The 22,859-nt window shown below is 37.1% G+C and overlaps 1 protein-coding gene across 7 annotated transcripts in view; it reads left to right on the top strand.

Moving 5' to 3' along the window:
• Positions 1–22,859, top strand: part of LOC136031651 (uncharacterized) — a 238,092-nt gene that overhangs the window by 9,237 nt on the left and 205,996 nt on the right. For 5 of the 7 annotated variants that reach the window (XR_010618551.1, XM_065711311.1, XM_065711305.1 and 2 more), the window contains one exon: positions 2,884–3,024. The exons of the other annotated variants lie outside the window; for them this stretch is intronic. Coding sequence is in view for 4 of the 5 variants with exons in the window: in XM_065711311.1 (XP_065567383.1) it covers positions 2,902–3,024 (123 nt within the window). In the remaining variant the exon portion in view is untranslated. The remainder of the gene's footprint in view (positions 1–2,883; positions 3,025–22,859) is intronic. 7 annotated transcript variants of the gene reach the window in all.

Below are 22,859 nucleotides of genomic sequence, written 5' to 3'. Positions count from 1 at the left end.
TATGAGCATGAGCTGCCCATGTAAACGTGGGCACCTTGCTCTAGGGCCTGTGAGGGCTATGTAAACTCCCTTCTGTATGAAGCGGTTTGGAAAAAATTGGTAACAACGATGCATAGGAGCCTTACGGCTCTTTAGCATAGGCATCACTAGAGCATTGCTTCTAATAATGTATCATTTGAAAAAATAAGTAACATACTGCCTATATAAAGTAATTATTTTTATGTTATTTATCTCCAAACGCTTAGTTTTTTAAATGTCTATAGTCTATATTAGTAGAAGGTAGTAAAAACACTGCCTTATTAGCAATATGAACAACAAAATTCAGTGTACTGCAGGTTAAATATTTTTTTTTTGCAAAATCTACTTTCTATTAGTTAAATCTACTAATCACTGCATTTAATGAAAAAGAAGACACTTTAAATTTTGAATTTAGATCATTTAAAGTTCAGTTCCACTTTGGGTCGCCATTTACACATTAGTCTACAGCTGACCAGTAAGGTAAGAAGGGTTTAGAAACACTTCTTTTATGATGTAGGACATAAAATAGAAACAAATTAAAACAAAATAACTTTACTAGTTGTGATCAATAAAGTCCGCTTCTTTCTGCAGCTAATTCTCCATTTTTAATACTCTTTCTGTTGTGTTAAAAATTTATTAATGGCTGATTAATAGCAAAAAAAAATGCTACTTGTCGGCATGGCAAAAGTTTCATAACATAGTTAAAATAGGAAATAAGCAACTGGTGACTGACAAAACGAGAAATCACTAAGGTCCAGCGCCCACGAGGCAACTGATTCAAGACAACGACTGGAAACTAGTCTCATATGCAACTGGATTATGACCAGTTTACAACCAAAATGAACCTTGTCTCCGCCCACGGACGCGAGTGGTTATGGATCAGTTGTGTTTTTCTAATTGAGCAGTGCAGTGTGGTTAACTATGTTGAGTTTCAACGAGAAAGACTTCATTGATTACTATGAGTACTGCAGGCTTCGTAGGGTTCAGAGGGAGCATTGGGTCCATCCCCACTTGGAAAAGAATACAAAGTCTCGTCTGTTCTTAGCAGCAAAAGAACTGTCTCAAACAGATAGAAATTTTATCACATTTTAAATTTAGAAAATCTCGAAAGAATCTTCATAGTTCTCCACTTCTCTTACGAATTTCATGTTTAGTTCTTGGTCTTACATGTTGAGAGCAAAAATAATTGGACAACATAAACGCTGTAGCTCCCGAAAATGTATGGGACAACACTGCAACGCAACTGACACCACGGCTGGAGGCTCATAAGGAACCGGTTTTAGACTGATTGGAAACCAGTCTTATCTGAATTGCCTCGTGGGGGGGTCCTCACTCAACTTCTAGGTCATGGTCACAAAACAGATGCGTGCACAATCAGTTAGCAATTGTAGTCTCAAATCAGTTGCCCCATGGGCGCTGAGAATAAAAAGTCAACTGATCATTGGTCAAACAGTTCTCGGTAGCGAACTGCAAGTAAGCAGCAAACCCGGCTCAATAGTAACCAAAATTCTAAAAAAACGGAGTTTTGATACCAATAGATATATCAAAGGATCGACTTAATATGCTGATTCCATAAATGTGAGCTTCATTAAGTTTAGTGTTACCCACCAAGGGCTACGAGCATGAGAAAAATTGCCGGATTTTCGAAAAAAGGGACAGATACCCCCTAAAAGTAATAGAATGGTAATAAAAACCACACCATCAGATTCAGTACATAAAAAAACCCTACTGTAGGGGTTTCAAGCTCCTATCTGCAAAAATGTTGAATTTTGTATTTTTGATACAAGAACGATCATGGATGCGGGTATATTTGTTTGTTTGTTTTTTTTTCTCACCAAAGGTGGTCGTATCTACCTTGTGGTCCTAGAATGTTTGTAGAGGGATCATTCGAGTGGAAACTAAAAGTTCGAGCGCCCTTTTTAAGTGACCAAAAAGATTTGAGGGCAACTAGGCCCCCTCTCACGCCCCCTTTTTCTCAAAATGGTCCGATAAGGTAGTCATTTTGTTCAGCATTGTTGAAAGGTCGAATAAACATGCTTTTAACACGACCCCCCCCACAGCCCCTGGGGAAAAGTATAAGTTGTAAAATTTGCCAATTGTTTACGTATATTATTTGTTACGGAGAAGTATGTATGCATTTTCCAGGTGGGGGGGGAGGTGACGAATTGTTTGCTGGGGGGACTTTCCACAGGGAGGATTTTCCATGGGGATGGGAAGTATCCAGAGGATGAATTTTTCAGGGAAAATTTTACGCTTGGGCTCTTTCCTGACTCAATTTTACACGTGGGAATGTTAAGGGTAATTGTCCGTGGTAAATTTTCAACGGGGAGGAGGGATTTTTCTCTAGAGGTGGAGCCAGTTTTCCTGGAATTGTTTTAAAAACGATCAGAAATTAAATAAAAATAACAAGAATGGAGTAAATAACATAAATAACAAGTAAAATCCCAACTGAAAGTAAGGAGCAACATTAAAACTTAAAACGAACAGAAATGATTACGTGTATGAGGAGGACTGTCCCCTCCTCAACACATTGCTCTTTATGTTATAGTTTTTTAGTACTTTTAAAAGCTCTTATTGTTCTAATAAAACTAACCTTGTGTTTCAGCAGTCGTTCTTAAAGAACTGGGACAAAATTCTAATTTTAACGTGAAGAGTGAAGTGGTGAGGAGGGGGAATCCTCCTCATGTATGTAATAATTTCTGTTCGTTTGAAGTCTTAATGACGCTCCTTACTTTCAGTTGAAAAAACTTCTTTTCTTTAGTAAAGAAGCTGGAAATCAAAAAGTAATTGCTGCCCTCTGTGAGCTGGCAATCGCATTTAAGATATCCTCGCTGGGCCACTATTGAAAAGTTTATATTTTTTAAGGATCTAAGATAGAACAGAATGGATAACAGAGATTATACAATTAGTTTTCTTCATGTCCAGCATCAAAATACAAAAGGAGGACTTCGTACTGTTCTTGCTAAGCACATTGGAGAAAGAAACATCGAATCCCACATTTTTTCCGTAAGTGACCAGTTTCTTTTTGTAAATTAAATAAAAAAAAAACTAGTTTTTTTTAACTGAAAGTAAGGAGCGACATTAAAACTTAAAACGAACAGAAATTACTCCGTATATGAAATGGGTTGTCCCCTCCGCAATCCCTCGCTCTTTACGCTAAAGTTTTTAATTGTTTTAAAAAGTAGAATTGTGGCAAAGAGTCAAACTTTAGTGTAAAGAGCGAGGGATTGCGGAGGGGACAACCCATATTATATACAGAGTAATTTCTGTTCGTTTTAAATTTTAATGTCGCTCCTAACTTTCAGTTAAAAAAACTAGTTTTTTTATTTAATTCCTGAGTGTTTTTGAATTAATGTATGTTTGATTTTGGCTCTCCGCACATAAATTATTAAAATGAAATTGCATATTAATTCTTTTTTTTGGCTAAATGGCTTTCTCTTAGTTTTGATCAGACAATTTTGAGAAATAAGGGGTGGGGAAGGAGGCTTAGTTGCCCTCCAATTTTTCGGTTACTTAAAAAGGCAACTAGAACTTGTAATTTTTGACGAACGTTTTTATTAGTGAAAAATATACGTAACTTAAGAATTAACTTATGTAACAAACTTTTCCATTCTTATATTTTTTATTATGTATACGAGGGGGTTTGTACCCTCGTTAATACCTCGCTCTTTACACTAAATCGTAAGTTTTGTCCCAATTCTTTAAGAATGACCCCTGAATCAGAAAGACCGTAGAATAAATAATAGAAATTACTAAAACACTTCAGCATAAAGAGCGAGGTATTTATCTCCACCTAAAAACCTCACTCTTTATTCTAAAGTATTTTTAGAACCCCTCATATGCGTAATAATCTCTGTTCGTTTTAAGTTTCAGTGCTACTTCTTACCTTCGATTGAAAAAACATTTTTATTTTTATTTTTTCATTGTTTTTTTTTATAGTAATGCTAGAAAATTCTGCGCCCTTTTCATTGAATTTTTCTTTCCCCATGACATGTTCCTCGAAGGAAAGATTCTCCCGCATGGCCCCCTCCCCTCACCCCCCCCCCCAAACCAAAAAATCCCCCTGAAAACGTCTGTACACTTCCCAATAACTATTACTGTATGTAAACACTGGTCAAAGTTTGTAACTTGCAGCCCCTCCCTTGGGGATTTTGGGGGTAAAGTCATTCCCAAAGACATAGTTATTATGGTTTTCGACTATGCGAAACAAAATGGCTATCTCAAAATTTTGATCCGTTGACTTTGGGAAAAAATGAGCGTGGGAGGAGGCCTAGGTGCCCTCCAATTTTTTTGGTCACTTAAAAAGGGCACTAGAACTTTCAATTTCCGTTAGAACGAGCCCTCTTGCGACATTCTAGGACCACTTGCTCAATACGATGACCCCTGGAAAAAAACAACAAATAAACACGCACCCGTGATTTGTCTTCTGGCAAAAAATACGAAATTCCACATTTTTATAGATAGGAGCTTGAAATTTTTGCTATAGGGTTCTCTGATGCGCCGAATACGATGGTGTGATTTTCGTTAAGCTTCTATGACTTTTAGGGGGTGTTTTCCCCTATTTTCCAAAATGAGACAAATTTTCTTAGGCTCGTAACTTTTGATGACAAAGATTAAATTTGATGAAACTTATATATTTAAAATCAGCATGAAAATTCGATTCTCTTGATGTGTCTTTTAGGATCAAAATTCCGTTTTTTAGAGTTTTGTTTACTATTGAGCCGGGTCGCTCCTTACTACAGCTCGTTACCACGAACTGTTTGATTAATTGTTGTGTTAGACTACAGAGAAGGGAGTAATTAATCAGGTGGTAACTTTTTGTTGTGACTAAAGAATTGTAGTGATAAAGAGTCAATACAGACGCAAGGTGATGAATTAACGGCCAGATGCTTGCTTTGACATATTACATATATGCCTTATAAATACTACTGTCAGTTGGTAATATTTATCTCAATTTACCAATTAGTCAGTTAAATTAAGCTAAATTGACCAACTTCTGTAAATTAATGTGTCTCAATTTATATTTTACGATTAACAGCCAGTTGCTTGCTTTTACATATTACAAATTTACTTTTTACATACAAAAAAGTTCGTGGTAACGAACTGTAAGTAAGGAGCGACCCGGCTCAATAGTAACCAGAACTTTAAAAACAGAATTTTGATACCAATAGATACATCAAAAGAATCAAATTTGTATGGCAATTTCAAATATGTAACTTTTATCAAGTGTAGTCTTGCCCATCAAAAGTTATGAACCTGAGAAAGTTTGCCAGAAGAAAGATCACGGATGTGCGTCTATTTTTCTTCCTCAGGCGTGATTGCATCGACCCAGTGGTCCTGGAATATCACCAGAGGGCTCATTCAAACGTGAATTAAAAGTTCAAGTTCCCCTTTTAAGTGACACAAAATTGGAGGGAAACTAGGACCCCTCCCATGCTCATTCTTTCCCAAAGTCCCTGGGGGAAGGGCTGCAAGTTCTGAACCTGGAGGGAAGCTCTGAACATGAATTTAGTTCTTAACGCTTTTGTCGGCTTACCCGTGTAAAATCTCTGTTGTGAAATTTTTATATAAAATAGTTACGAGTTTTAACTTTGTATTTATTTTTCTTTTAAGTGATACAGTTTTGGTACCTATAAAACTTATATTTTTCTTGTGACTAAAGAATTGTAGGGATAAGAGTCAATACAGACGTAAGGTAATGAGATTAATGGTCAGTTGCTTGCTTTGATGCATTACATATTCGCTTTTTAAATACTACCGTCAGTTCGTAATATTTATTTTAATTTACTAACTAGTAAGTTAAATTAAGCTAAATATATTAACTTCTGTATCTTAATAATAGTCTTAATTTATATTCTACGATTAACAAACAGTTGCTTGCTTTTACATATTCCATATTTACTTTTTACATGTCAAACAGTTCGCGGTAACGAACTGTAAGTAAGGCGTGATCCGGCTCAATAGTAACCGAAACTCTAAAAACGGAATTCTGATACCAATAGATACATAAAAAGAATAAAATTTTTATGGTTATTTCATTATTTAAGTTTTACCAAGTGTAGTCTTACCCATCAAATGTTACGAGCCTGAGAACTTTTACCTTATTTTTGAAAAATGGGGAAACACCTACCTAAAAGTCATAGAATTTTAATGAAAATCACACCATCAGATTCGGCGTACCAAAGAACCCTACTTTAGAAGTTTCAAGCTTCTATTTGCAAAAATGTGGAATTTTGTATTTTTTGTCAGAAGAAAGGTCACGGATGCGTGCTTATTTGGTTTTTATGGCACTTGGTTTTAACCAAGTGAAATATAGCAATCGCAAATTCTGTCGGTCTGTCTGTCGGTCGGTCCTGGTTTTGCTACTTTAGGCACTTCCAGGTAAGCTAGGACGATGAAATTCGGCAGGCGTATCAGGGACCGGACCAGATTAAACTAGAAATAGTCGTTTTTCCGATTTGACCATCTGGGTGGGGGTAGTGGGGGGGCCCGTTAATTCGGAAAAATAGAAAAATTGAATTATATTTAACTTACGAACGGTTGATCAGATCTTAATGAAATTTGATGTTTGGAAGGATATCGTGTTTCAGAGCTGTTATTTTAAATCTTGACCGGATCTGGTGATATTGGGGTTGGGAGGGGAAACCTAAAATCTTGGAAAACACTTAGAGTGGAGGGATCGGGATGAAACCTGGTGGGAAAAATAAACACAAGTCTTAGCTACATGATTGACATAACCGGAACGGATCCGCTCTCTTTGAGGTAGTTGGGGGGGGGGGGGTAATTCTGAAAAATTAAAAAAAGAGGTATTTTTAACTTACGAACGGGTGATCGGATCTCAATGAAATTTGATATTTAGAAGGACCTCGTAACTCAGATCTCTTATTTTAAATCTCAACCGGATCCAGCGTAATTGGGGGAGGGGTTGGGTAACCGGAAATCATAGAAAATACTTAAAGCGGTAAGATCAGGATAAAACTGGATGGGAAGAATAATAACCTCTCTAAGATGCATGACTGACTTAACCGGACCGGATCTGCTCTCTTTGAGGTAGTTGGGTAGTTGGGGGGGGGGGTAATTCTGAAAAATTAAAAAAATGAGGTATTTTTAACTTACGAATGGGTGATCGGATCTCAATGAAATTTGATATTTAGAAGGACCTTATAACTCAGATCTCTTATTTTAAATCTCAACCGGTTCCAGCGTAATTGGGGGGGGGGGGTGGGGAAATCGGAAATCTTCAATTTATTTCAAATTTGATGTTTGGAAGAATATCGTGTCTCGGAGCTGTTATTTTAAATCCTGACCGGATCTGGTGATATTGGGGGGGGGGGAGTTGGGAGGGGAAACCTAAAATCTTGGAAAACACTTAGAGTGGAGGGATCGGGATGAAACATGGTGGGAAAAATAAGCACAAGTCTTAGCTACATGGTTGACATAATCGGAACGGATCCGCTCTCTTTGAGGTAGTTGGAGGGGGGGGGGGGGTAATTCTGAAAAATCAAAAAATGAGGTATTTTTAACTTACGAACGGGTGATCGGATATCAATGAAATTTGATATTTAGAAGGACCTCGTAACTCAGATCTCTTATTTTAAATCTCAACTGGATCCAGCGTAATTGGGGGGGGGGGAACCGGAAATCTTAGAAAATACTTAAAGCGGTAAGATCAGGATAAAACCGGATGGGAAGAATAATAACCTGTCTAAGATACATGACTGACTTAACCGGACCGGATCTGCTCTCTTTTGGGTAGTTGGGGGAGGGGTTAATTCTGAAAAACTAAAACAAATGAGGTATTTTTAACTTACGAATGGGTGATCGTATCTCAATGAAATTTGATGTTTAGAAGGATATCGTGTCTCAGAGCTCTCATTTTAAATCCCGACCGGATCTGGTGACATTGGGGGTTGGGGGTTGGGAGGGGGAAACTTAAAACTTGGAAAATACTTAGAGTGGAGGGACCGGGATGAAACTTGGTGGGAAAAATAAGCACAAGTCCTAGATACATGATTGACATAACTGGAACGGATCTGCTTTCTTTAGGGTAGTTGGGGGGGGGGGGTCAATTCTAAAAAATTAGAAAAAATGAGGTATTTTTAACTTACGAACGGGTGATCGGATCTCAATGAAATTTGATATTTAGAAAGATATCGCGTCTCAGAGATTTTACTTTAAATCCCGACCGGATCTGGTGACATTGAGGGGGGTTGGGAGGGGGAAACCTAAAAATTGGAAAACGAGTGGAGGGATCGGGATGAAATCTGGTGGGAAGAATAAAAACCTGTCTAAGATACGTGACTAACATAACCGGACCGGATCTACTCTCTTTGGTGGAGTTGGGGGGGAGGTAATTTTGAAATTTGAGGTATTTGTAACTTACGAAAGGGTGACCAGATCTTAATGAAATTTGATATTTAGAAGGATCTTGTGCTTTAAAGCTCATATTTTAAATTCCGACCAGATCCTGTGACATTGGGGGGATTGGAGGGGGAAACCGGAATTCTCGGAAAACGTGAAAATTGGGGTATTTTATCTTACGAATAGGTGATCGGATCTTAATGAAATTTGATATTTAGAAGGAATTCATGTCTCAAGAGCCCTTATTTCAAATCCCGACCAGATCTTTTTACATTGGGGGGAGTTGGAGGGGGGAATTTTGGAAAACACTTTGAGTGGAGCAATCGGGATGATGCTTGGTGGATAGAATAAGCAAATGTCCTTGATACGTGATTGACGGAACCGTATTGGATTAGCTCTCTTTGGGAGAGTTGGGGGAGGGGTTTAGTGATTTGGCGAGTTTGGTGCTTTTGGACGTGCTAGGACGATGAAAATTTGTAGGCGTGTCAGGGAGCTGCACAAATTGACTATACAAAGTCGTTTTCCCAGATTCGACCATCTGGGGGGCTAAAGGGAGAGGAAAAATTAGAAAAAACTAGGTATTTATAACATACGATTGGGTGATCGGATCTTAATGAATTTTAATATTTAGATGGACATCGTGACTCAGAGCTCTTATTTTAAATCCTAACCGGCATTGAGCCTCTTATTTTCCTTTTAAATCAATATATTGATTCATAGCATTTTGTTAGAGCTCATACCATATGATCTCTTGGCTCTTAGCTTTTCATGCCTCGTCACAAGTGCCGTATGAGCTCTTAGCTCTTTTTTTTTCGTTGTTGATCGTATCGACCCAATGGTCCTTGAATGTCACCAGAGAGCTCATTTAAACGGAAATTAAAAGCTCTAGTTTTATTTACAAGTGACAAAAACTGGAGGGTAACTAGACCCACTCCCATGCTGATTTTTTCTGTAACCGGATTAAAATTTTTAGACAGCCATTTTGTTCAGCATAGTCGAAAAATCTAATAAATATGTCTTTGAGATTGCTCAATCCCCCACAGTACCTGAGGGAAGGACTGCAAGTTGTGACCCTTGCCCATTGTTCACACATAGTATAGATTATTGCGAAATATACAGACGTTTTCAGGGGGAATTTTTTCTTGGAGTAATATTTCATGGGGGAGCCTGTAGATCCAAATTCTCGGGTGTGTACTGGCTAACAGATAAGTACCAAAAATTGCAATAAAAGTGTATTTTGTACATTTTTGAAAACTTCGAATTAAATAAAATCAAGCAACAAAAACAAACATCGATTACATAAGTGAATTGTAAACGGAAATTAAAAGCTCTAGTTTTATTTACAAGTGACAAAAACTGGAGGGTAACTAGACTGAAATCTGAATTTGAAATTGCTCGGGCTCCATATAAAGAAAGATAACCTACTGGCTACTTCTGGCTATTCAAACTCAGCAACAAGTCAATTTATTTCCCAGAGAATTGGTTCTTCCTCTCAGTGATCAAACAGTTTGTGGTAACGAACTGTAAGTAAGGAGCGACTCGGCTCAATAGTAACCGAATCTCTAAAAACATAATTTTGATGCTAATAGATACATCAAAAGAATCAAATTTTTATGCTGATTTTAAATATATAAGTTTCATTAAGTTTAATCTTACCCATCAAACGTTGCGAGCCTGAGAAATTTTTTCCTTATTTTCGGAATAAGGGGAAACATCCTCTAAAAGTCAAAGAATTTTAATGAAATTTGTACTATGAGATTCAGCGTATCAGAGAACCTTAATGTAGAGGTTTCAATTTCATACCTGCAAAAAAAAGCGGAATTTTATTTTTTTTTTTGCCAGAAGGAAAGATTACAGATGTATGTTTATTTTTTTTTCTTTTTCCCAGGGGTGATCGTATCGATCCAGTGGTCCTAGAATGTCGTGAGAGGGCTCATTTAAACGGAAATCATAAGTTACAGTTCCCTTTTTTAGTGACCAAAAATTTAATGGCAACGAGGCCCCCTCCAACGCTCAATTTTTTACCAAATTCACTGAATCGAAATTTTGAGATACCTATTTTGTTCAGCATAATCGAAAAATCTAATAACTATGATTTTGAGGACGACTCAATCCTCTACAGTCCCCGTGGGAAGGGCTGCAAGTTATGAACTTTGCCCATTGTTTACATGGGCAGACTGGGGTAATGACGTTCACCTAAGGTAAAATGAGAATAAAAATTAGCATAAAAATAAAATTCAAACGAAATCATGTTAAATCGCTAACATAGTATATTTTACCTATTGCATACTTAAATTGAGCCTTAATCAAGGTTACTTATTGGTATTATAAATGGTTTTGCAAAATCAGCTTTGACCGGTATTACCCCCTATCATAGGGTAATGGCAGTCGGTAATGTCATATTCTACTAAATGGCTGTAAATGGAGAAATTTCAAAGATATAAACATGTTAAACTGAAGTAATTATATGTATATTGTTACATAATTTCGTATTTAGGAAATTACAAAAATGTAATTGAAAGTATGGACATAATTAGAAGCCAATTACTTGAGAAAAAACATCTTTCCATACTGAAAATGGTTAACAAAATTTAAGCGCCAATATATTCAACTTATGAGCTTTAAGAATTTTAAGTCAATTTCACTTTATGGAGCATATGTCACATGAATACCCGTGAGGAGTGTCCCATCCAGAACATTCTTGATGTGCCCATAATGCACAAGAAGTGCATCGATACCACATTTCTCCATCTTTCCCTGTGTCTTCGCAATAGAAACAGTTTTTTTTACTCGTATCTGTTGAAAAAAGCTGACTTTTTGATTCGTCCTCACAAATGTTTTCCACATCAATCGAAGCGTTGGAGTCAGATTCAAAAATTTTCCTGCTCATTTCCCTTTGGTTCACCTTTTGTATTTTTCTTTCAGTAATAGCAAGCCTTTTCTTTTTCCCATTGAATTCTTTTTTTACTCACTTAGTTCTTTGGTTCTTTTCTTCTTTCCTTTTTAGTTTTTCCTTGATCATGTTTTCTTTTTCTTCTCGCTTTCTTTTTTTTTTCTTGAAGCAAGATTTTCATCGGTGTTGAAGTCAAGATCTGAGAATGTTGGTTTTGTCTCGCTCCTTTTCTTGGTTTATCAGCTCAACTACTGCAAGTAAAAGAAAAATCTCTTGTATAGACACATTAATTTGTGTGTTAGGCTGAATATGAACTTTTTCAACTTGGGCAGAGGATTCTAAGTTTTGTTCAGTCATGATTTCGTATTGGTCTACTTCGATGACTTCATTTGCATTAGCTTTCAAGGAATCTTCCTTACAATCAGGTGTTAACTCTTGATTCTTTTGGAGGATGTCCTCTACCAAAAAATCCTCATCTGTGAAAACTCCAAAAAATCCTCATCTGTGAAAACTCTTGGATTAAGAGGATGGATCCCAGTATTTTTGAACTCACTTGTTGCTTTTGCAATCGTAGCAACTGGTGACTAGGCCTTATTGAATATCTCTGCTACATCGTAAGGGGTAATTTTACGAAGTTCCTGGTTTTCATGAACAAATCACATTCCCTTTTGTAAGAGGCCTTCAAGGGCTATAAAAGGGTAGGCTATCAAAGGGCTATTCAAGGGCATACCTTGAAGCAGCCTTCAAGGATGATAGGCATCATCCAAAGGCTGATGCCTATGTGATGTATGGGGCGGCAGCGAACCATAACAATCCCTTTCTCCCTACAAATATCATAAGCTTCAGCTGAGCAATGAGTGGAATGATTGTCCAGAATAAGAAGCATTTTGTTGTCATTACTAGCATGAGTAAACTGAGCAAAGTGTTTTAATCAAATAACGAACAGTTCTTCATAGATCCAGCCTGTCTTAGAGCATGAGTAAACTGATCCAGGTGGTCTGTTTTTTCTAAGAGCGGGGACATACGAGATCGAGAGGAAAAATGAGCATTAGTAAAGCATAAATGCCTCCCTAACTCATTGCACACACAACTGTAATCTTTTTGCCCCTTTCCCTACTTGTTATAGAACCCACACGCTTTTGGCCCGGTTCTGCCAGTCAGGCACGTACGCAGGAATGTATTTCGGGGAGGGGGGGGGGGCAAAACCTTCGAAACATCAGATATAAAGTAGTACTTTTTTTATAGTAACTAAATAAATGCAAAAAGCACGTATATCGGAAAATACAGACTAACTTTAATCAGTAGTATTGTAGCGGATGGGGAAAGGAGACTGAGGCCTCAAAAGTACGTTTTAGACTCAGGTTATGTTCATAGCGACTTAGAACCAGTGATTAATCTATTATATCCCACTGAAAGGGAAATTCTAGGGTTAATAGTGCAATATAGGTGCTGTGGGGGGTAGTTCTTCTATTGCAAAAAGGTCGATTTTAATGAAAAATGATAGTTTCCAAAATTGATCCATTAAAAGCTGTACTTTATCCTGAAAACGCCATAATATCAAGGATAATTCTATTTTGCTGTGGAAAGCAAACTCTTTTTACAAAACAAAATAACAGTACAATCGCTAATTACTTCAAAGAGGGTAAAAAGTTAGACAGAAAATGGGTTAATAATTGGGCAGTGACTTGATCAGATAATTGCATGCTGTAAAATCCCCCAAAAAAGCTTCATACATGTATTTAGATTCTTAAAAAATGTCCTACTTTTGCCAGAAATCCCAAGAAACCATGGGGCAATTAAACATTTCGAAAAATTTCGGGGGGGGGGGCTGAAGCCCCCCCCCTGCGTACGTGCCAGCTGCCAGTATTAGACAGGGTCCTGCACAGTGGTGATCCCTGTTCCATCTACGTTCCAATAATTGGTATCTTTAAACTTGTATTCATCCATAGCCTGTTCTAAATTTTGGAAAAAACAATTTACTTCCTCTTTATTAAACCCCATGGCTCTTCCGATGCTTGTGGCTTCGGGTTTGCGCGCACTAATTTTGTTATTGTCCATGAATCCGTACATCCAATCCAGGCCAGCCATTTTTGTTTCTTTATCGAATCCCTGAACTGTTTTTATGGCACTTGGTATTAACCAAGTGACATATAGCAATCGCAAATTCTGTCGGTCTGTCTGTCCCGGTTTTACTACTTTAGGTACTTCCAGGTAAGCTAGGACGATGAAATTCGGCAGGCGTATCAGGGACCGGACTAGATTAAATTAGAAATAGTCGTTTTTGCGATTTGGCCATCTGGGCGGGGAGTGGGGGCTTTGGTTAATTCGGAAGAAATAGAAAAAAATAATTTTTTTTTAACTTACGAACGGCTGATGGGATCTTAATGAAATTTGATGTTTGGAAGGATATCTTGTCTCAGAGCTCTTATTTTAAATCCCGACCAGATCTGGTGATATTGGGGGAGCCTAAAATCTTGGAAAACGCTTAGAATGGAGGGATCGGAATCAAACTTGGTAGAAAAAATAAGTAGACGTCCTAGATACGTGATTGACATAACTGGAACGGATCTGCTCGGTTTGGGGGAGCTGGGGGGGGGGGGGTTAATTCTGAAAATTAGAAAAAATGAGGTATTTTTAACTTACGAAGGAGTGATCGTATCTTCATGAAATTTCATACTTAGAAGGACCTTGAAACTCAGATCTCCTATTTTAAATCCCGACCGGATCCAGTGTCATTAGGGGGGGGGGGGACCGGAAATCTTGGAAAACGCTTAAAGCGGAGAGATCAGGATGAAACTTGGTGGAAAGAATAAGCACAAATACAAGATAATTGGATGACATAACCGAAAAGGATCCGCTCTTTTTGGTGGATTTGGGGGGGGAGTAACTTGGAAAAATTAGAAAAAATGAGGTTTTTATATCTTACGAACGGGTGATTAGATCTTAATGAAATTTGATATCTAGAAGGATATTGTCCCTTAGAACTTTCATTTAAAATCTCGACCAGATCCTGTGACATTGAAAGGGAGTTGCAAGGGGAAACCGGAATTCTTGGAAAACGTGAAAATCGAGGTACATTACGAATGGGCGATCGGATCTTAATGAAAATTGGTATATAGAAGAATCTTATGTCTCATATGCTTTCAGATCCTTTTTCAAACCTTGCCGTTAAAACCCTTCGATAGAAAATTTCTCCCTGAAAAATATTTCTTCCGCAGAAAATTCTTCCATGAAGAATTTTTCCCGCGGAATATTTCCTAATGGAGAATATCTTCTGCGGAAAGTTCCGCTATCAAGAATTTCTCCCACTGAAAATTGCCACATGGAAAATTCTCCCGTGGGGTAATCCTTTCCTCCCACGAAAAAAATCCCTAGGCAGTTTTAACCTCTCTGAAAATTTTCCTCAGGTTCCCCGGAATATCACCAGATGAAAATTGAACCGGCAAACAGAAAGTAAGATAAATTTCATATAAAAGTTCTGGAAAATTCTTCTGTGCAATATTTGCCCTTGTAAGTTCATCTCCGGAAGATTCCATGCCCATAGAAAATTCTCCCCACTGAGAATCCCTCTGCGGATAACTCCCCTCCCTAAAAATGTCCGTTTACTCCCAAACAACAAATACTATCTCTAAGTAATCAGCAAAATTCCTAATATGCTGTTCCCCTAGATACTGTGGGGGGGATCATGACAATTTCCTCAGAACATTTCTACATGAAATATTGAATCGGCAATTAGAAAGTGTGAGAAGTTTCGTATAGAAGATCTGACAAATTCTCCTGTGTAAAATCCCCTCTTTTTACTTCAGACACGGAAACTTCCCTGTCCATGGAAAATTCTACCCTTGGAAAATTCTTCCCACAGAAAATTCCCCCTCCCCAAAAAATGCCTGTTTACTTACAAATAAAAATACTATATGTAAACAATAGCAAAATTAATAACTTAAGGCTCTTTCCTCAGGTTTTTGGGGGTCATGTTATCTCTGGTGCCACAGTTATTTCATCTGTCACCTATGGTATATAATATGGATATCTCAAAGTTTAGATTGGATGACCCCAGGGAAAAAACGCATGGGAGGGGGGCTAGTTGCCCTCCATTATTTTGGGTTACTTTAAAGGGCACTAGAACTTTTATTTTTGTTCGAACACTTTCCCAATATTTTTAGGCTATTGGTTTGATGCGATCACCCTGGTAAAAAAAATAAATAAAAAAGGGATAAATAAATACGCATCCGTAATTTTTCTTGTGGCAAAAAATACAAATTCCACATTTTTGCAGAGGGGGAGGTTGAAATCTCTACAGTAGGGTTCCATAAAATGCTGAACCTGATGGTGTGCTTTTCATTAAGATTCCTTGACTTTTTGGGGTGTTTCTCCCCTTTCTCGAAAATCAAGCAAATTTTCTCTGGCTCGTATCTTTTGATGGGAACATTAAACTAAATGAATATTGTATATTTGGAATCAGCATAAAAAGCCAATATTCCGTTATATGAGCAAGGTCTATAAGCATAGAAGGCATTTCATACAGCCAAGCCCTATCGGAGGTCCTCAGAAACATTTGAAAATCCCCAGCAACATTTAAGTTTGAGAACATCCAACTTATCAAATAGTTCGTGGTAACGAACTGAAGTAAGGAGCGACCCGGCTCAATAGTAAACGAAACTCTAAAAAACGAAATTTTGATGCTAAAAGATACATCAAAAGAATCGAATTTTCATGCTGATTCTAGATATATAAGTTTCATCAAATTTAATCTTTGTCATCAAAAGTTACGAGCCTGAGAAAATTTGCCTTATTTTGGAAAATAGGGGGAAACACCCCCTAAAAGTCATAGAATCTTAACGAAAATCACAACATCGTGTTCAGCGTATAAGAGAAACCTATAGCAAAAATTTCAAGCTCCTATCTACAAAAATGTGGAATTTCGTATTTTTTGCCAGCAGACAGATCACGGGTGCGTGTTTATTTTTTGTTTTTTTTTTTGTTTTTTTTCCCCAGGGGTCATCGTATCGACCAAGTGGTTCTAGAATCTTGCAAGAGGGCTCATTCTAACGGAAATGGAAAGTTCTAGTGCCCTTTTCAAGTGACCAAAAAAATTGGAGGGCACCTAGGCCCCATCCAACGCTCATTTTTTTTCCCAAAGTCAACGGATCCAAATTTTGAGATAGCCATTTTGTTCCGCATAGTCGAAAACCATATTAACTATGTCTTTGGAATGACTCACTCCCCCACAGTCCGTGGGGGAGGGGCTGCAAGTTACAAACTTTGTCCAGTGTTTACATACAGTAATGGTTATTGGGAAGTGCACAGACGTTTTCAGGGGGATCTTTTTGGTTTGGGGTGGGGTTGAGGGGAGGAGGCTATGTGGGAGGATCTTCTCTTGGAGGAACATGTCATGGGGGAAGAGAAATTCAATGAAAAGGGCGCGGGATTTTCTAGCATTACTATAAAAAAAAACAATGAAATATTAACACGAAAAAGTTTTTCAACTGAAAGTAAAGAGTAGCATTAAAACTTAAAACTAACAGAGATTATTACGCATATGAGGGTATGTCTTTGGAATGACTCACTCCCCCACAGTCCGTGGGGGAGGGGCTGCAAGTTACAAACTTTGTCCAGTGTTTACATACAGTAATGGTTATTGGGAAGTGCACAGACGTTTTCAGGGGGATCTTTTTGGTTTGGGGTGGGGTTGAGGGGAGGAGGCTATGTGGGAGGATCTTCTCTTGGAGGAACATGTCATGGGGGAAGAGAAATTCAATGAAAAGGGCGCGGGATTTTCTAGCATTACTATAAAAAAAAAACAATGAAATATTAACACGAAAAAGTTTTTCAACTGAAAGTAAAGAGTAGCATTAAAACTTAAAACTAACAGAGATTATTACGTATATGAGGGGTTCTAAAAATACTTTAGCATAAAGAGTGAGGTATTTAGGAGGAGATAAATACCTTGCTCTTTATGCTAAGTATTTTTAGTAATTTCAACTACTTATTCCACGGCCTTTCTGATTCAGGGGTCATTCTTAAAGAATTGGGACAAAACTTAAGATTTAGTGTAAAAGGCGAGGTATTAACGACTGGACAAACCCCCTCATATACATAATAAAAAATATAAGAGCATAAAAGTTTGTTACGTAAGTTAATTCTTAAGTTACGTATATTTTTTACTAATAAAAACTTTCGTTAAAAATAGTTGCCTTTTTAAGTAACCGAAAAATTGGAGGGCAACTAGGCCTCCTTCCCCACCCCCTATTTCTCAAAATCGTCTGATCAAAACTAAGAGAAAGCCGTTTAGCCAAAAAAAAAAAAAAAAAATTAATATGCAAATTTCATTTTACTAATTAATGTGCGCTGAGCCAAAATCAAAAATGCATTAATTCAAAAACGTTCAGAAATTAAATAAAAAAAACTAGTTTTTTAAACTGAAAGTAAGGAGCGATATTAAAACTTAAAACGGACAGAAATCACCCCATATATGAAATGGGTTGTCCCCTCCGCAATCCCTTGCTCTTTACGCTAAAGTTTGATTCTTTGTCATAATTCTACTTTTTAAAACAATTAAAAACTTTAGCGTAAAGAGCGAGGGATTGCGGAGGGGATAACCCATTTCATATACGGAGTAATTTCTGTCCGTTTTAAGTTTGAATATCGCTCCTTACTTTCATTTTAAAAAACTAGTTTTTTTTATTTAATGGATACAGGTATGTATGCTGTGCATCATCGTATATGAGTCAATGGATTTAAAAACATCATTGTTTTTCTTCTCGGCCATTTACTAAACAATTGTCTTTGGATCTTTTCTACAGGACGTTTACTGGTAGATAGCAGAAAAAGCCGAAAATATTAAACATCTTCAAATATCGTTTTCGATATCGATATTTAAGTTTCGATATTCGATATCGATGTTTACTTCGATATATCGATATTGAATATCGTCCAACACTCTATTCAGGGGGTCATTCGTAAAGAATTGGAACAAAATTTGAACTATATAGCATAAAGAACGAGGTATTGGTGAGGGGATAACCCCCTCATACACGCATTCTATTTGTTTTAAGTTTTAATATTTCTCCTTACTTTCAGTTTAAAAAAACTTGTGTTTTTTATTTAATTACCTTCAGAAGCAGGATTGCAAGGTTCACAAATTGAGTGAAAAGTTTATTGGGGCCTTTAATGGCGATGTGGAATGGAATCTCAGCAGAGGAAAAACCCAGAAACCAGCTTGAAATTTATCTAAGGGAAGTTTTAACCATTTTATGCAACAAAAAATGGTGCTGACCATCTTGCTGTGGAAAACTTTATTTTAAATTGCGTCAAGTAATTTAGAATCGCAATTGACTAAATTAGAATTAGTTTAAGGAAATATTTCTAGTTTTTAGATTAGTTCCAATATCTTTGGATGATTTTAGCTGAGCTACATTTTTATTCCTTTGGAGGCCTTTCCGGACAAAAGTTACGAACCTTAAAAAATTGCTCGATTTTCGAAAAAAATACCCCTCCCACAAAAAGCCCAAGTATCTTAATGAAAATTACACCGTCAGATTCAGCATATCAGGGAATTTTACTGTAGAGATTTCAAGCTCCTACCTACAAAAATTTCCAATTTCGTGTTTTTTTTCCCAGAAGAAAGATCACATACATGTTTATTTTTTATTTTCAGGGGTGTTTGCATCGGACCAATGCTCCTAAAAAGATCAGGGGAGGGCTCATTTAAACGGAAATCAAAGTTCTAAAGCTCTTTTTAAGTGACCAAAAAGGCTGGAGGGCACCACTAGCCCCCCTCCCACTTCCTTTATTTCCTCAGAGATATCCGATCAAAATTTTGAGATAGTCATTTGATTCAGGTTTGAGATAGTCATTTGATTCAGGATAGTTGAAAGGTCTTAGAAATCATTTTTGGAGGATCGGGAATTTTCCAAGGGAGTATTTTCAGAAGGGAGGAAATTTTATGGAGAACTTTCCTTTCTGTAGAAATCGTACTGCATTTTTAATTAATATTTGTTCATATTAATATTGACATTTCTTTTTTCCTCGAAGACATCCGAACAAAATTTCGATATAGCCATTTGATTCAAGGTAGTTGAAAGGTGCAATAACCATGCCTTTGGGAGGGGGTGAATCTCCAGCATTGAGGGGGGCAAGAGGGGTTTTAACCGGATAGTCAAGGGGCAGGAGATATATAATATTTTCTTCTCCACATTATTGGGGGGCAACTACACCCCTTGCCCCCTCCAATCGACGCCCCTGGCCCTCGGGGATAATATCACCCCCCAGTGCTCCTGGGGAATGGGTTATAATCTATGAAATTTGTCCATTGATCATGTCTAGCGTTTGCTATTGGGAAGCATATAGAAATAATTTTTTGGGGAGAAAAGAATTCTCCGTAGGTAGGACATTTTCCAGGGAATTTTCCTCTCATTAGAAATCGTTATGCAGCTTTTAATTAATATTTGTTATTAATTTTAGGATTTTACAGAGGAGTAATTTCACTGGCAAGAACTTAGAGTCGCACATTTTGCGAATAGTTTTTTATTAATTATTTTTATTGACTGTTTTTCAGCTAATGTCAACATTTTGTGATTATTTGTAATCCTTGTCACTTCTGCAATTGCAAAATTTTTTTTGAAATTTACATTTATTGAGAAAATTTTTTCTTTTCTTATCCTACTTTTATGTTAAGAAATTATGTCGGTTTACATTGTATGTCTAGTTTTATGTGTTTTGTTTAAAATAAAAAGTTATGGATTTATATCCTTCACGGCAGAAGTAGTTGCGGTTTTAATAAGTATTTGTCATTTATTGGAGGATTTTGCAGAGAAGTATTTTCACTGGCAAGGACTAAAGAGTCACACATTTTGAAAATAATTTTTCGCGTCTGAAAGTAAACAGTTTTTTTATCTATGTATACGTGAGTGAATGAGATCATGGTGTTCTCTTGAAAATTAAAATAACTGTTTCCTCAAGACTTGAAAGAATTTTTAGTCTTTCTATTCCTTCTTGACAATCTTTCAAATGCTTTTCAAGCTGAAAGGCCGTCTTGCTATCCTTTTAGCAAAATTTTCACAGATTAATGATTTAGCAGCATGTATTGCTTGCGTTTTTGATGAGTGGAACTATCAATGCAGACCAGAGACCTTTGAGGATACTAATAAATGAATCATTTTTAAAATTGTTAGTACAGTAACATAGAGACTTTATTGTCTACAGTTTATGTCAGGGGCTCTAAATTAAGGTTGCATTTTTTATTGGAAAAAACTTCTTGGTTTCACAGAAGCTACCCAAACCACTTAAATTCGAGCAGTGTAGGATATATCAAATTGAAAACTAAAATGTCTAAATATTCACTTTTTCGTTCTTTGCTCCTTTCCCTAGAATAACTTCTGATGCACCGTCCCATCATGTTTTGGGTTAAAACAATGTACAATTTTCCAAAAGACAGTAATAGTAAAAAAAATCCAGGATAACTAAGCAAGGCCGTATTCAGGGGGGGGGGGGGTTGTAAAGGGGTGTGACCTCCCCCCCCCCGAAATTGTTGTTTAACTCATAAAAACATGACAAGATGCATAGTAAAAAAATCATTGGCGTACTTTTTATTATAAAACCTCCCCTCCTCACGGACAAAAATCCTGGATTCGCCCTTGCAGCTATGGCTCGTCATTTTTCAACCAAAAAATCCCTTTTATTTCTTTTTTATCTTTCCTGTTTTTGGTAAGTCTTTGATAAGCTAGAAACCATTTGTATCAACATTTTCATAAGAATCAATACAAAGTCAAGCAAAAATTTTCTTCCCCATTTTTGGGATGACAAATAATTTTCAGAGTATTTTGAAATTACCCCTTTATCAAAAATTCTCTAGTTAATCAACAATCGCTACGTTTCTTTGTCACCTTGCTGTCTTCGAAAGAGAAAATCAAGCTCAATATGGCTGACAGAAATTTCATTAAATGTTTTACTTCTGTTTTATGTTTACTAAAGATCATTATAAGAAATTGGAACAAATAAAATTCAATCAGTTATTAAAACATACTTAAACAGTAAAACTTTAAAATGCTTAATACCCAGTAATTACTTGTCAACTATGATAAGTTTACAGAATACTTAAGTTTTTGAGTCTCTATCGATTGAAATACAAAAAATGACATAAAGATTTTTGATATTTAGAAGAAATTAAAAAATAAGAAATCTAAATTGATATTAAAAGAAATTTGATATTTAGAAGGATCTTGTGCTTCAGCGCTCTTATTTTAAATCCCGACCAGATTCGGTGACAGTGGGGAGATTTGGAGGGGGACCGAAATCTTGGAAAACGTGAAAATTGAGGTATCTTTATCTCACGAATGGGCGATCGGATCTTAATGAAACTAGATATATAGAAAGATCTTACGTCTCAGATGCTCCATTTTCAATTCGAATCGAATCCAGGGACGTAGGGGGTTGGAGGCGGGAAAAAGAAATTTCGGATACTGGAAATCTTGGAAAACGCTTAGAGTGGGGAGATGCGGATGAAAATTGATGGGAAGAATAAGCACAAGTTCTAGATACATGATTGACATAATTTGAATGGATCCGCTTTCTTTGGGGGAGTTGGGGGGATTTCCAGTGCTTTGGCGAGGACGGTGCTTCTGGACGTGCTAGGACGATGAAAATTGGTTGGCGTGTCAGGGACCTACAAAACTTGACTTGATAACAGTCCTTTCGTCGATTCGACCATCTGGGGGGTTGGAGGGAGAGGAAAAATAAAAAAAAACAGGTATTTTTACTTATGAATGGGTGATCGGATCTTAATGAAATTTGATATTTAGAAGGACCTCGTGTCTCAGAGCTCTTATTTTAAATCCCGACCATATCTGGTAATATTGGGGGAGGTGGACGGGGAAATGGGAAATTTTGTAAAACGCTTAGAGTGGAAAGATCGGGATGGAACTTGGTGGGAATAATAAGCAGAAGTTCTATATACGTGATTGACATAACTGGACTGAATCTGCTTTCTTTGGGGGAGTTGGGGGAGGGTTGTTAATTCGGAAAAAATAGAAAAATAGAGATATTTTTAACTTAAGAACGGGTGACCGGGTTCTAATCGAATTTGATATTTAAAAGAAAATCTTGTCTTAAAGCTCTTATTTAAAATCCCGACCAGATCTGGTAACATTGGGGGAGTTGGAGGGGGAAACCGGAAATCTTGGAAAACGCTTAGTGTGGAGAGATCGGGATGAAACTTTATGGGTAGAATAAGCAAATGTCGTAGATACGTGATCTACGTAACCGGACTGGATCCGCTCCCTTTGGGGGAGTAAGGGGGGTTCCAGTGCTTTGGCGAGTTCGGTTCTTTTGGCTGCGCTAGGACGATGAAAATTAGTAGGCGTGTCAGGGACCTGCACAAATGGACTTGATAAAGTCTTTTTCCCTGATTCGATCATTTGGGGTGCTGAAGGGAGAGGAAAAGTTAGAAAAATGAGGCATTTTAACTTACGAGTGGGTGATCGGATCTTAATGAATTTTGATATTTAGAAGGACCTCGTGGCTCAGAGCTCTTATTTTAAATCCCGACCGGCACTAAACCCCTTATTTTCCTTTTAAATCAATCTATTGA

The sequence above is a fragment of the Artemia franciscana genome, chromosome 10 (assembly GCF_032884065.1).
Source record: "Artemia franciscana chromosome 10, ASM3288406v1, whole genome shotgun sequence".
Classification (NCBI taxonomy): Eukaryota; Metazoa; Arthropoda; class Branchiopoda; order Anostraca; family Artemiidae; genus Artemia; species Artemia franciscana.
This window is presented reverse-complemented; position numbering and strand designations above follow the sequence as displayed.